Genomic DNA, 15,064 nt, shown 5'->3' with positions numbered 1-15,064 from the left:
ATGTATTTATTTATTTTGCTCCGTATATATTTATTTATTGAAATCTCTAAAAAGACTTATATTTAGAAACAGAGAAAGTATTTTTTTATAAAAACATGGAAGCCTCCTACTTAAAAAAAACCGGTTGCAATAAGAGAATTTTATTAATATGAGATCGTGTCTCTTGTTCACTGCCAAAGAGGCGGTGGAAAGCTGCGAGACGTGACACGAGTGCAGGTGCGCCAAGGTATATATGGTTTTCCGTGCTAAATATGCCGTGACCCAGCAGTAGAATCTTTCCACCGTACTCGTAGAATCTTTCTTTCTTCCCACTGAAAAAGAAGAAGAATACAGTAGTATGATTCTTTCTCACCCACACTCTCTGTCTGAACCGACGAAGCTCAAACATAAACCGACGGAGCATAGCCGCACCCTCCACCGCCTACCCGAGCCCGCCCAAATGTCTGGCCCACGAGCAGCCGCAGTAATAAAAGAAAGAAGGAGACAAAAGGCGTACGCCCTCAAATCTGTCAGTCTCCGCATTTCCCCCACCATCTTCTTCCCCATCCGCCCTCCTCTAGCTCTAGCTCTGGATCTGGTAGCCTAGCTCACCATGACCTCCTGCCTTCGCTTCGAGCTACCCTCCACACTTGAGTATCTCCACTGCTCTGCACTGTTTCTCGCATGCAGACCGATCCAATTTCAGTTCGGGCGCGCGGTGTGGACTGCATCTTGCTCTTGCTGCTCCCTGTGGCTCCAGATCTCTCGCTCGGGATGGCAGGTGAGTCCGTAAAGATCCAATCGCTCTAGTATTTCATCTCCACTTACGAGCTACGGGAGAGAGAGCCTTAATCCACCATCTGCCAAGCGCTTCGACCACGGTGGTCGCAAGTTACTGCCGATGGCTCTCCACTCTGGATAATTGCTGGGCTTGTAGCTATCGGGCGGAACTCATCGATTCATCAGCTGCTGAGCTTTGATGTGCTCCGGCCAGCTAGTATTTTCCAAGTATTGTCAAATTAGAATCGATTGACAAGCTTCGGCCAAGTATTCGGAGAGTCTCTACTCTCTAGGAGAAAGAGAAAGAGAGGTGGGCGCCGCCGACGAGCCGCGCTCTCCGTTCCGTGCGAGAGGACGGCGACCAGATCGAGATGCCGACCACTGTTTTACTTCCTTTTGGATTTTTTTGAAAAAGAAAAACAACGAGCGGTGCGGCTGGGCCTAGCTGTCCATAGCACTAAACACACGCCTATTTTAAGCGAAACTGCCAATTATATCTTTCCCTTTTTTTTCTTCCAGAAAACAAGCCGGAATTCCATGCGTTCAAGCTTTGACGATGTACTGTAGAATTTTTCTTCTTCTTCTTCTTCTTTTTGGGCTTAAGATTAAGAAGAAATTTTTTCGCAAAGAAAAAAAAAGATAAGAAGAATCGGGGATTAATTTTGGCATCCACACACTAGTCTTTTGCCTCTTCCTCCTCATCAGGTGACTTTTGTCTCTGTTACGCTCTGCCTCTGCCCACGCAAAACTCTTTGCACAAACACGTATAGCTACGTGCTCGGCGTACCTTCAAAACTGACGCAACAACTGGCCCGCTGTCTTGTCGAACCTTCTGTCACGATGCCAATTTTTTTTTCTTCTGTAGTTTGGTTTCCGTCCGTAAACCAAAACGTACACGATTCTTCTCCTCCTATACCTATCCCCATCTAGGTTTTCTCTCCTCAGCATGCATCCCGATCCCGTGTGGCTATTATCTCCTTCCTCGCCTCTTTCCCTTACCCTCTTCTTTCGTCTTCCTCTCCAAAACAAGAAATCGAGCCATCTGTAGATGTTTTCCATCTGCCGACCTGAAAGATAGCACATCTTTTCTGCATGGCTTCGACGCCTATCGAAGCTCCGGCGGCCGCAGTCCATGATGGCCAAGACGGCGACGGCCAAACCTCTCTTCTTGATTGGATCTTATTATAATTGGATTTCTCGTTCCATGGTGTAGGAGGCCGGACGGCCGGCCGATACTAATCAACTCATCTTCTTCTTGTTCGGTAGGTAGGATTTTTCGGATCTCGCCCTTATAAGATGCGTATATATTCAAGAGTAATCGCCTCCAAGATTGTTCCATGTTTTCTCAACCCTCAAATCTGATTGTTCATGCCTGCCGGATCTCCTCGTGGCCGGCTCTATACATGGTGTCTGATTCAACCTTGTTGTCTTGTCCGTGTATACTATGTGGCGTTCATTGTGTATGAACACGGGTCGATCTGAGCTGATAATGAGCTCCTCGTTACCGGTGAGTCTAGATTAAGTTGCAATCTTTTTTTTCTTTTGCTTGTCGCCAATTTCAATTAGAACGGAATTGTCTTTTGGTTTCTGTTGTCATGACCTATTTCTTGTGGTTTTCATATGTTCTTGTTTGATCTCTACAGTTCTCTTTTCCTTCTGAAATTTTATTGGTTCTGAATCTATTCGCCGTATCTTTTTCAAATAAAATTGAAAGAAAAACCGATGCGCCCGAAGACCCCGTTCGTTTTTCATGTGGGAACGAAACGGAAGTCTGAAACGGACGCATCTCGAATTTGTTTTCCCTTCTCCTCCTAGGGTTCTCCACCTGCAGATCGAGTGAGAATTCCCTATGCATGACTGCTAGTCCTAGGGCACGCTCACGGGTACTGCCAGTGGGGGTGCGGCGTGATGGGCTGCCATGTGGCGGCGCCCCTGGCGGCCGTGCTTCGATTTGGATCAGCCAGATCCGGTCTTCAGCAGTGCGGGTGGCGCAGGGTTCCTTGCCGGCGGCGCCATCTCGGGCATCGCGTGGGTGAGCCTGGTGGCGAGCTGGTGCAGGCAGTGGCTTGGGGACCAGAGCAGGTCATCCTTTCTCTGCGGGCGTGCTGGATATAGGGTGGCGGGCCTTGACGGGTTACGGTGGGGCTTGGCAGATCGTAGAGGTGGCTGTGACCGGTGTTGTCGAGGCTGCTCGGTGGTCGGAGTTATGCCTTGATGGCTCCCCTTGAGATCAGAAGATGCCAGATCTAACGGGGCGATGGTTGCCGCTTCCTCCGAAGGTGTTGCTGACTGGTCGTTGGCAGTCCAGCCTAGGCGTCGGTGCAGGTGTTGGTGGAGTTCGAGCATTATGGTGTCAGTTTAAGGCTCAGAGCTGGACGCCGAGACTGTGGCGGGCTACATGGTCGGCTCTCCGGGGGCTCTGTGGTGGGTGGTGGTTTCGACGCCTCTTGGTCATGTGGGCGGCGAGAGGTTTAGCGGCAAGGTGGCCCTGTCTTGCTCCCTCTAAGCAGAATGGGCGGCACCCATATTTGAAAACAAACTACTGTTGCTTGATGTCTTTGGTTGCTTCTGGGGCGTGCAGCCATGGCCTCTTTATGTTTTCTTTATTGTTTTTTACTCTGCCCTTCTGTTTTAGGATTTGCTCTCTGAATTTGCCTGTTAACAGACATATTTTCTTGTTGAATGTTGTATTACCTTTTCCACGTAAGAGGAGGTACTAGCAACTTACTCAGTACTGCCTTTGATCCATACTAATTGTCGCTGAATTATTGTACTAAATCAGTGACAACTAATATGGATCAGAGGTAGTAGCTTTCTACGGGTAATTGTATCTAACAGGCAATTCCACATTTTATTGGATTGGCTGTAGCTTTTTCAGGTCTGAGCCGATCGATTCTCTCTCGCTTGAAAATATAGCATGATGAACATGTAAACACCTTCGCTCGAAAACTATTGGCTTGGTTCTGAATTCAATTTCCTCTGATATTCTGGCCTGCTTTGTAGTGCATTTCATCTTTTATGTTTGATGTCAAGATTTACCGTATCTTTGCTTATCAAGTTATGTTTGATTATGAATTTTTAGTCCAATGTCGTCCATTTCACTGTAATAAACCGGCCTGTTTTTGTTCTGCAGCTTGTTGTCAGCTAGTCTCCCCTTCTTCAGATACTATGATTTCTCTCTGATTTGAGGATTTCATCGCTACAAAGATATAGTGGTACCATTCTTTTTATTTATTCAAGACAATTGGCAATAGTTCTCTACCCAATCATTAAGAAAGCATTTTTTTGCGAACCCTTGTTCTTCTTTCTGTCGACAAACAGGCAAAGACCTCTTATGCGACGCGCGGACTAGTCCCAAAACGAGGAACAACAGGCTAATACTACCAGCGCCACATGGTTGCTTCTCAGTCAGATCAAGATCAGTTTTAGTCCCACGAGCAGATTCCAGACTAACCACCCAAAACGCTAGGTAACTTTCTGAATCTTAATGCATTTTGTGTTCATCAATGCTTGATAAACTAAGAGGCATCATTAGAGTACCCAGCCCCTAAACATCTATAACATGCACTTGATATCTTATCACTTGCCACTGCTACTGTCATTCATAACAGCATTAGAAAACACAAGCCATGCAAACTTTAGTTTGCAATGGATTTGTCATACGCAAGTTCCATCAATATAGGTTCATACAGCATTCAGAGGAAAACATGCAATGCAACTTCGGTATTATTGCTGGCATGTTCTATCAAGATAGGAGATACAAATGGTATAATGGTGTCCATAAGCCAGGGTTTTAGGCAGATGACGTTCATGTAGTCTTGAGAGTTTCTATGCATTTTTTTACACCATTCCTTTTGCAAAGACCTGTAATCACAACAAAATGAGGAATATCAGTATAACTCTATTGTTTCAGCATTCAGAGAAATATCAGTATATATCACACATGGGCTAGAATTCCTGGTGATATTCAGTATGTTCCTCAAAAGAAAAATATGCTACTGTTCAGAGGTCTGGATGTGTGCGTGTGTATAGCATGCCAATGGGATCAACATCAAACAATTCAACCTAGTGGCCAAATTCTGACGATTATCAGCTTCTCTTCAAATGAGAAATGGTACTGCATGCACTGGATATTTCTGGAATTTAATTAGCAATCAAAGTTAAATGGGCTACTAGTTTCTGAAAGTTACCGGGATCATAATTAAAATTAAACAAAGTTGTGATATTCAATGTGTTCCTTGAAAGAGAAATATGCTACCATTCACAGGAATGGATAGATACTGAAGAATCTTCTTCTGCGGATAGGATCCATGGGATCATACAATTCAAAGTGTCTAAATTCTTCAAATGAGACATGCTAGTACTGCTCGAACTACTGTTGCTTGATGTCTTTGGTTGCTTCTGGTTCTGGGGCATGCAGCCATGGCTTTGACTCTGCCCTTTCGTTTTTCCCTTTGCTGTTGTTCGCAGGATTTGGTCTCTGAATTTGCCTGTTAATGGACAGATTTTCTTGTTGAATGGTGTACTACCTTTTCCAGATATAAGAGGTACTAGCAACTTCCCAACTTATCCAGTAGCTTTCTCAGGTCGGAGCCGACCGACCCTCTCTCGCTTAAAATGGAGTATTATGAACATGTAAACACCTTAGGTCGAAAAATATTGGCTTGGTTCTGAATTGAAATTCCTCTTTTTTCTGTCCTGCTTTGAAGTGCATTTTATCTTTCATGTTGAGATGTTTGATGACAAGGTTTACCATATCTTTTCTATTTATGTTTGATAATGATTATTCTGCCCTGCGTTGTCCATTTCACTATAATAAACCGGCCTGTTTATGTTCTGCAGCTCAATGGCCAGCTAGTCTCCCATGATTTCTCTTTGACGTCCAACAACTTCGAGAAATTTGATCGCTACGATGATATACTGGTACCATTCTTTTTATTTATTCAAGACAATTGGCAATAGTTCTCTTCCCAATCATTAAGAAGAAAGCAAAATTTCACAAATGCATGTTCTTATTTCTGTGGACAAACAGGCAAAAACCTCTTACGCAACACAAGGACTAGTCCCAAAATGAGGAACGACAGGCGAATACTACTCGGCACCACTTGGTTGTTTCTCAGTCAGAACACATTCGGTTTTAGTCCCACAAGTAGATTCCCGACTAACCACCCAAAACGCCAGGTAACTTTCTGCATTTTGTGTTCATCAATGCTTGAAAACTGAGAAGCATCATATTAGATTACCCAGACCCTGATCATTTATGACATGCAATTGATGTCTTATCACTTGCCAGCACTACTGTCATTCATAACATCATAAGCAAGTTCCACCAATGGAGGGTTCATAACAGCATTCAAATGGAAGCATGAAATTTAACTAAGGCATTATCGCCGGTACGCTATATCAAAATCTGAGATATATGAAAAGATAAAGGAGTCTGCCAGGTTTTAAGCTCTATCAAAATCTGCGATATACAAAAGATAAAGGAGTCTTCCGGGTTTTAAGCAGGTAACATCCGATTGCATCATGAGTCACGGTCTTCCCTTTGCTAAACACCTGTAATCAGAACAAAACGAGGAATGTCAGTATAACTCTGTTGTTTCAGTATATGTATGTTTTGAAGAATAAGATCTAAATATTAATCCACTAATAGCACATAAAAATTTGCTATGACCTCAGGTTTCCTCAAATCAGAGATAAGCTACTGTTGCCAAGCATGTATAGCTATTGCATTAATGTCACACTTCTATGTCAACAGATCACACGCAGTTACAGTCACAAGATAGTGTTGCCAAATTCTCAGCGATATTCAAGTCTTCTATGGATGATATCAGTTTTAAAAGAAAAAGAAGTATTGATGGATACTTTGAGCAAAGATGTGGCAGTTGATGTCCAGTTCTGCAGATTGCATGCAATTTGGATAAAAAATTATACTCCCTCCATTCCAAATTAATTGACTTGAATTTGCCTAAATACGGATGTATCCGTGTCTAGATAAACATGGGTCAAGTAATTTGGAAAGGAGGGAGTACCAATGAGAAATATGCTACTGTTCACAGTAAGTATGTGTATATATATTATATATATTGCAGAAATAAGTCCTGGGGATAGCATGCCAATGGGATGGAACAATTCAACCAAGTGGTCAAATTCTGAACAATCACCTACTCCCTCCGTTCCATATTAGTTGTCGCTCAAAAGGATGTATCTAGCACTAAAATATGTCTGGATACATCCATTTCTTCGACGACTAATATGGAACGGAGGGAGTACCTTTTAAATGAAAAATACGCTACTGCGTGCATTGTATATTTCAGGAATTGAATTATTAGCAATGAAAGTGAAATGGGGCTGCTAGCTTCTGATAGATACCCCGGGATCATACAAAAACTAAACAAAGTTGCGATATTCAATGTCTTCCTCAGAAGAGAATCCAAGGTATGGATATATACTGCAGAAAGTAAGGGATAGCATGTAGCTGGGATCAATCAAACAATTGAAAGTGGCCAAAAATAAGGCACATGCTACTGCTGGAACTTGATATTTCAGTAATTTAAGTAGAACTGAGCCTGCTAGTTTAGTGAATTGCATGTTCAAAGGACTGAACAGAGTGGACTCATTGGGTATTTTGCATCATGCTTTGCGAATAAAGTACTAGCACAATTCTGTCAGTGAATAAAATGAAACAGGGGACTGCTGGTAGTTTTTTGGATGGCATGGCATTGGGACCAAACAAATGGGTGAATTTCTCACTGCTATATATCTAGGCTATCTGTAGATATAATAATAGATGAACACAGAGCACCTTAAAAGATAAATATGCTACTTCACAGGTATGGATAGATACTGGGATCACACAATTCAGTGTGTCCAAATTCTTCAAATGAGACATGCGTACTGCTCAAACGTTCAAGTGGGCATATTCTCTGCTAGTTTGACTGAAACAAATTCAAAGTGGCCAAATTCTTCAATTGAAACTTGATATTTCAGTAATAATCTAAGCAGCAATCAGAGTGAAACGGGTGTGCTAGTTTAGCGGATTGCCCTGTTCAAACGACCGAACAAAGTGTACTTAGCGGTATGCTTAGCCAAAAAAAAAAGACTACTAGCACAATTTAATCAATGGATAAAATGGAACAGAGGATAGCTGGTAGTTTTGTGGGTTGCATAGCATTGGAATTGAACAAATAAATGAGTTTCTCACTGTTGAAGCTAGGCAATCTTTAGATATAATTATTAAATATCAGGAGAATTGCTAGAATCATGTTATATGCCTATATGATTAGAGCAATGGCCACTGGCTAAACCAAGCAGAGCATCCATCACAGAAACCACGTCTGCACAACATGATGCACTTCGCTTTGTCAATCAGATGGTGACAAATCTCACAGTTATGATAATTGCACGTAGTCGAACAAATCGGGTAAAATTCTATCTAACTACAAAAGCAGTCATACTGTATGCAGAAAACTATCCACTCTGCTCTGTTGACCAGACATGGCGAAATCGCATGAAGGGAACATAGATCTGGAGGCAGCGAAGGATTATTATACCTCCATCTAACGGCGGTTGGGGCGCCTGTTGTGCGCGCGGTTGTACTGCTCCCGTTCTTGCACCTGTCGCTGGCGACGCTCGTTCGCCTTGTTCACCTCGTACTGGTGGGACCGGATGTGGCGCTGGAAGTTGTCGTGGCGGCGGACGAAGCAGAGTGGGCAGTCCCACCATCCCGCGTCGTCGATGGCCACCGCGGGGGCCCCACCGCCACCGCGGGGGCCCCACCGCCACCGCGGCCTCCTCCACGTCCTCCGCGGCCGCCGCGTCCTCCGCGGCCCGCATGACCGCCACGCCCCGCGCCAGCTGCCATTGCTGCTTAAAATTGGAACCCAGAAAGTGAATCCCTCGGTTTAGGGCCGACCAAATCGCGAATAAACAGGATGAAATCGCGAATCCATCAAACCCTTCGTAATTTAGGGGGAAACCCTTCCTAATTTAGGGGGAAATCGCGAGGAAGCAGGGGGAATTCGCGAGCTGGATGGTACCTGATGCTGTAGGGAAGGGGCGACTAGTGGATCGGGCGGGCGAACCGAGCTCTTGCTAGGGTTTGATGATGGCTTCCGATCGGAGAGGTGAGGGCGAGAGAATGGGAGGAGAGGGGATCTGTTTAGTAGATGGAAGCGCCCTTTAAATGGAGACGCGCGCACAGGCTGTTTCGGCCATCGAATTTGTCTCCGAAAAAAAAATCCACTTAGCTGGACCCGCCTGTCATCGTCTACTACCTCTGTGATGGTTTATTACGGCATCTCCAAGACGGATGTGAGTTGCGAATCAACTTGTGGTTGAGTTGGTTAGGTGGACAGTGATATCTCCAACCCATCAGGGTTCAAATCCTGGTGATCGCATTATTCCTGGATTTATTTCAGGATTTCCGGCGATGCGCTTTCAGTGGGAGGAGACGTTCCCGTCGACGACGAGGCGCCTACGGTGACTTCGTAAATCTCAAGATGATATGCCGGCTCAGTCTCTCGGAGGTGCTCATAGGGGTAGGGTGACGGACGTGAGTTATGCATCTTGCACAACATGATCGTTGAGGATGAGGGTGACAAATGTGAGACATGTAGGACTTGACAACCCCGGCCCACCCAAACCCTTTCCAGACCTGTCGTGGTTTTGTCACGACAGATGTCCTTGTGAAAGAACTTGGTCGTGGAGCCATCGTGACGGGTTAGCTTAAAGGGGTTAAAGCGGACAAGGGACGCAAAGGGTTTATACTGGTTCGGCCCCTTGCGGTGAAGGTAAAAGCCTACGATCCAGTTGTTGTGGGATTGCTTGGGTTTTGATGACCAAGGAGCGAATACGCTTTGCCCGAGTCTCGAGTTGTTGTCTGTTGTTCTTGAACCGCCGCCGGGTCGTCTCCTTATATACATGGGTTGACGCCCGTCGGTTTACAGAATTTCGAGGCCGTCTCATAAACGTTTCTGGCTCATAAACGTGTCCGGCTCGATCTCCGCTCTTTTTATCTTACAACACAAGTCTACATATTAATGTCGGCTTATGTCTACAGGCCTTGAACCGGCTCTGGGCCCTAGGCCTTCATAAAGCGTCATCGTCTTTGTCTTCATGGGCTTCAGATACAATGAACCACTATGGGGTTAACCCGGTCTCTCCTGGTCGGTTTACGCCCAGTAGTAATATCCTCAACATTAGGCCCTAGATTGATTTGAACTGGTTCATGTCAATCCTCAATGCTTCATCATCTTCACAAAAATCTTGTAAACCACCATGATAAATCGCCATGACGTCATCTGTTATTAAAAATTGCCTAAAGCTCGCTTTTATTAATGAGCCTCCGACAATCGAGGCGACAGCTCCGCCTCATATCCAAATCTTGGGCTCCTCGATTTTCGCGCCTGACGTTTATCCTTCTGCCTTTATAAATAGGGCCAGGGGGTCTTTCCATTCCCCCTCCCCCGTGCCTCTTCACATCATCTCCTTCCTTGTGCCGCCCGACCTTTGTAGCTCCGCCGCTGCCGTCGACCTTCGTTTCTGCCTCCGCAATGGCCGCTGCATCAGCCTGACCGGACCAGAGAAGCACGGCGCTCCTCCGCTGTTCCCTCATCATCAGTGAGTTCTTCTTTTCTTTGCTCTAGATCCACCATTAGGGTTTCAATGTTCATCGGAGTCTATCAAAGCTCCGCCGATGTTCTTTCCTGTTCTTTTCATTAGCACAAACGACTAGCTGGATCCGATATTTCTTTCGCGGCCGTAGCCATAACCCCCTTTCTATTAGATCTGCTCCCTTACACAAAACTCATCTGAACTTTGCTGAACTGTTCAAGTACTTGAAATTAGGTCTGAATTTATTTTGATTTTCCAACGCACGACAGATTTGAAATTACCATGCCAAGCTGTGAAACTTGTTTTTCCTTCACTTACGCATCTTTAGACTTGTATCTTCAATACCAGATTGGGCGGTTTAACTCCATAGAAAAATGATGCCTAGTAGATACCATTAGTCCCTGGTTGAACCGCCAATGCATTTGTCTTTGCACCTTCTCCATTGTCAGACTCCGGTTTACCAATAACAAACTCCGGCTTAACATTATGCATACACCTTTGCACCACTATACAGTTGTCCATTGTGAATCTTAAACCGGTAATAATTATGTATCAGCTTGTCATTGAAATGGCCAAACAAGTCTATGAGTGCAACTGGGCTCCTTCCCGGGTTACCAAGAGCAATTAAATGGATGTGTCGCGACTGGCGCTTTAGCCAAGAAAGAGGTCATCCACTGGAGGGTCCTCGGTCTAGAAAATCCTCCTGAGCCTAAAGACGGAGAAGTAGTCGTTTTTGTTGATCACCTGGCCCGAGGCTTTAGCCCTCCCGGTTCAAAATTCTTTCGAGACGTGCTTGCAAGTTTTCAGCTTCACCCTTAGGACATAGGCCCAAATCCTGTGTCCAACATCTGCCATTTCCAAGTTTTTTGTGAGGCTTATCTTCAAGAGGAGCCCACAGTTGAATTGTTTAGAGATTTCTTTCACTTAAACCGCCGCACAGAGTTCACAGATGGACCCAATACTGAATTGGGCGGAATGGCGGTTCAGAAGAGGAAGGAAGTCACTTTCCCTCATGCCAAGCTTCATAGTCACCCCAAAGAATGGAACCAAACTTGGTTTTACTACAAGGATACATCTCCAACTGATGAAAAACCCTTGCCGGGTTACTGCCCTCATCGCCTGAGCAACGCACACCCTTTTCCTCAGAGGTTGACGGCAAAAGAAAGGGCCAACTATGCCCCACAACTGTCATAACTTAGAGCTTTCATGGCGAACGATTTGACACGTGTTGACTTTGCTCGTTGTTGGATAAGCTGGAGCATTCTGCCCTTAAGCCGGCGCCCCGGTTTGATGTGTCAGTACATAGGAAGCTTGACCGATCCTCAACAAATATTAATATTCAGCTAACAGAGGCTGAAGTTACCGAGGCTGTCAAGAAAATGTTGAATGAACCGGAGGCCGTCTGCGGCCAGACCGGACTAAGTCCTTTCTATACCTCCAACAAACCGCCAGCTGTAAGAACCATATAGCCTTTTGTGTCATAAGTTGCTTCTTTCCAAATATTCTCTGAAAGTTTGTCTATTTTTGACAGGGTAATGATCCGTTCTGGAATAAAAAACCGCCACAGGATAAACCGGCAAAACCACATCGCATGAAGACCAAAGTTGTTAAGAAACCTGCCAAGAAAAGGACCACTGCATCCTCCGAGCCAAATGCTGATGATGATGTGGGTAACCCGGAATCAGAGGTAGAACTTGACTCTCTTGGTTCATTTTTTGTACACCTCATTGACAATGACTATTATCAGGACGATGTTGAAGGCAGTCAAGCTGATGACGTAGAGGTAATCATTTTTTCCTCCAATTCAGATCCTCTGCCAACACCAAAAATCCGTCGAGCAAACCAGAAAGTAAAGTTTTCTCACCCCCTTGCTTACTTGGACCTATACCTGGCCATGGGCAGCCCGGCCCGGCCCGAAAATCCTGGACCGGGCCTGGAAATTGAGCCCGATGAGCAGATCGGGTGGGCTCATGCTTACAAAAAACAAGATTTTAGCCATAGTCTGGTCGGGTCGATTGGGTAGTGTCAGGCTTTTTCAGACACAGGTCGGGCTTGGGCCTAGGTTTTCAGCACCAGGCTTTTTTTGCCCCGTCCCAAAGCCCGGCCTGGCCCGATATATGCCCAGGTATACTTGGACCCAAATTTTCTTTTGAAGACGCATCAACATGAAGCTCGCCGCACAACCCGGCACAGCGGCCAGGTAGTAACCTCCGCCGGTTTACCGAACACTCCGGTTCGGAAACGTCGATAAGAGGTCTCTTATATTCTTGACACTTCTTACCCCAAGGCAAGTTGCTTCCGACAGCCTCTTAATCCATCTGATTCAAATTATCAGGGTACTTCCCACTCATCTTCTGGCGAGTCATCGGCCACACAGCTTCCACCCCTCAAAACAGTTCCTGGGTGAGCTATGCACTTGTCTTTTATCCTTGATGTGTTATTTTTACATACTGTACTGATCCTCATGTCTATTTTTTCTCAGTGCCAAGCCTAGACCTAGCAAGAAGGCTCGGTTAAATAAACCGACTGATGATAATGTAGCTATTGAACCAGAAAAAACTCCAGATCCGGAAGAAACCGACGCTGACGCCATGCTTAATGATCCGCCGCCTCAAGACCATGAATTCTTTGCTGAACGAGTGCAAGTTGACACCATAAGCCATGCAGACCAGCCAACCAGCCCTGTCCGAACTGATGACAAACCGGTCAGTCCAGTTAAGGATACTGACAAACCTCCAACTCCAGTAAAGGCTGCTGATGATAAAGAGGATGATGTTGTGATCACTGGCATTGGCCACACTACTCCTGGCAACCCTGTCGCTTTATCAAAACATACCGCCAAGGGTGAGCTTTCTGCTATTGGTAAAGGCAAATGGAACACCGATTTGTCAAGCTACGCCCATCTCAATGCTCAAGACATTCATTCCGGCTTCTTGAATCGTCTGTATACCAGCCGCGACTATGAAGCTGGTTTGGTCAACTTGATGAGGGAACGATATGAGGTAACATAACTATTTTTCTCTTTTGTCCAATTGCAGTTTAGCAACTCCAGTAGCTGATACGTCTCCAACGTATCTATAATTTTTGATTGCTCCATGCTATATTATCTATTGTTTTAGGCAATATTGGGTTTTATTATCCACTTTTATATTACTTTTGGGACTAACCTATTAACCGGAGGCCCAACCCAGATTTGCTGTTTTATGCTTATTTCAGTGTTATGAAGAAAAGGAATATCAGATGGAGTCGAAACGGAACGAAATCAACTGGAGAAGTTATTTTTGGAAGGAAACATGCCTGATGGACTTGGACCCCACGTCAAGGAAGAAACGAGGTGCTCACAAATGTGGGGGGCGCGCCCCCCTGTCTCGTGGGACCCTCGTGGCTCCCCTGATGTACCTCCTGCACCCATATATACCTACGTGACCTAAAACTTCTAGAACGCAACATAGATCGGGAGTTCCGCCGCCAGAAGCCTCCGTAGCCACCAAAAACCAATCGGGACCCTGTTCCGGCACCCTGCCGGAGGGGGAACCCTCACTGGTGGCCATCTTCATCATCCCGGTGCTCTCCATGACGAGGAGGGAGTAGTTCTCCCTCGGGGCTGAGGGTATGTACCAGTAGCTATGTGTTTGATCTCTCTCTCTCTCGTGTTCTTGAGATGGTACGATCTTGATGTATCGCGAGCTTTGCTATTATAGTTGGATCCTATGTTTCTCCTCCCCCTCTTCTCTCTTGTAATGAATTGAGTTTCCCCTTTGAAGTAATCTTATCGGATTGAGTCTTTAAAGATTTGAGAACACTTGATGTATGTCTTGCCGTGGATATCTGTGGTGACAATGGGATACCGCGTGCCACTTGATGTATGTTTTGGTGACCAACTTGCAGGTTCATGAACCTATGCATAGGGGTTGGCACACATTTTCGTCGTGATTCTCCGGTAGAACTTTGGGGCACTCTTTGAGGTCCTTTGTGTTGGTTGAATAGATGAATCTGAGATTGTGTGATGCATATCGTATAATCATACCCACGGATACTTGAGGTGACATTGGAGTATCTAGGTGACATTAGGGTTTTGGTTGATTTGTGTCTTAAGGTGTTATTCTAGTACGAACTCTAGGGCTGTTTGTGGCACTTATAGGAATAGCCCAACGGATTGATTGGAAAGAATAACTTTGAGGTGGTTTCGTACCCTACCATAATCTCTTCGTTCGTTCTCCGCTATTAGTGACTTTGGAGTGACTCTTTGTTGCATGTTGAGTGATAGTTATGTGATCCAATTATGTTAGTATTGTTGAGGGAACTTACAGTAGCGAAGTATGAACCCTAGGCCTTGTTTCCTAGCATTGCAATATCGTTTATGCTCTCTTTTATCACTTGCTACCTTGCTGTTTTTATTATTTCAGATTACAAATACCTTTATCTTCTATCCATACACCACTTGTTTTATCATCTCTTCGCCGAACTAGTGCAGCTATACAATTTACCATTGTATTGGGTGTGTTGGGGACACAAGGGACTCTTTGTTATTTAGTTGCAGGGTTGCTTGAGAGAGACCATCTTCATCCTACGCCTCCTACGGATTGATAAACCTTAGGTCATCCGCTTGAGGGAAATTTTCTACTGTCCTACAAACCTCTACACTTGGAGGCCCAACAACGTCTACAATAAGAAGGTTGTGTAGTAGACA

At 45.1% G+C, this 15,064-nt stretch overlaps 1 protein-coding gene and 1 long non-coding RNA gene across 10 annotated transcripts; both read left to right on the top strand.

Annotated features, from left to right (window-relative positions):
- The first annotated feature begins 496 nt into the window (after positions 1-496).
- Positions 497-6,900, top strand: LOC125535501. 6 transcript variants are annotated; one of them, XR_007294703.1, is made up of 9 exons: positions 502-760; positions 3,629-3,687; positions 3,893-3,974; positions 4,081-4,228; positions 5,230-5,306; positions 5,602-5,682; positions 5,792-5,940; positions 6,053-6,267; positions 6,518-6,900. It is a non-coding gene; the product is annotated as an uncharacterized LOC125535501 (long non-coding RNA). The 6 variants fall into 6 exon arrangements; XR_007294699.1 differs by lacking the exon at positions 502-760 and adding an exon at positions 827-2,266; XR_007294700.1 differs by lacking the exon at positions 3,629-3,687 and having other exon boundaries at positions 497-760.
- A 2,318-nt stretch (positions 6,901-9,218) lies between these two features.
- LOC125535500 (cell surface glycoprotein 1-like) lies at positions 9,219-13,845 on the top strand. 4 transcript variants are annotated; one of them, XM_048698563.1, is made up of 6 exons: positions 9,219-11,828; positions 11,906-12,040; positions 12,122-12,157; positions 12,710-12,777; positions 12,857-13,376; positions 13,591-13,845. In XM_048698563.1, the coding sequence occupies exons 1-6, from the start codon at positions 11,754-11,756 to the stop codon at positions 13,798-13,800; spliced, it is 1,044 nt and encodes a 347-aa protein (XP_048554520.1). In that variant the 5' UTR covers positions 9,219-11,753; the 3' UTR covers positions 13,801-13,845. The 4 variants fall into 4 exon arrangements, 3 of the variants coding, with proteins under 3 accessions (XP_048554520.1, XP_048554519.1, XP_048554517.1); XM_048698562.1 differs by having other exon boundaries at positions 11,906-12,061; XM_048698560.1 differs by having other exon boundaries at positions 11,906-12,157.
- Positions 13,846-15,064: the final 1,219 nt, after the last annotated feature.

This window comes from Triticum urartu, chromosome 2, assembly GCF_003073215.2.
Source record: "Triticum urartu cultivar G1812 chromosome 2, Tu2.1, whole genome shotgun sequence".
NCBI lineage: Eukaryota > Viridiplantae > Streptophyta > Magnoliopsida > Poales > Poaceae > Triticum > Triticum urartu.
Note: the sequence above shows the minus strand (reverse complement) of the source record. Positions and strands in the feature narration are given on the sequence as shown.

Bases quoted from the DNA above. Each gene is read 5' to 3' on its own strand.
- LOC125535500 (XM_048698560.1), top strand. From the start codon at position 11,754: ATGTTGAATGAACCGGAGGCCGTCTGCGGCCAGACCGGACTAAGTCCT. The intron at 12,778-12,856 runs GTGAGCTATGCA...ATTTTTTCTCAG, and splicing joins CCCCTCAAAACAGTTCCTGG to TGCCAAGCCTAGACCTAGCA. The intron at 13,377-13,590 runs GTAACATAACTA...TGCTTATTTCAG, and splicing joins TGATGAGGGAACGATATGAG to TGTTATGAAGAAAAGGAATA.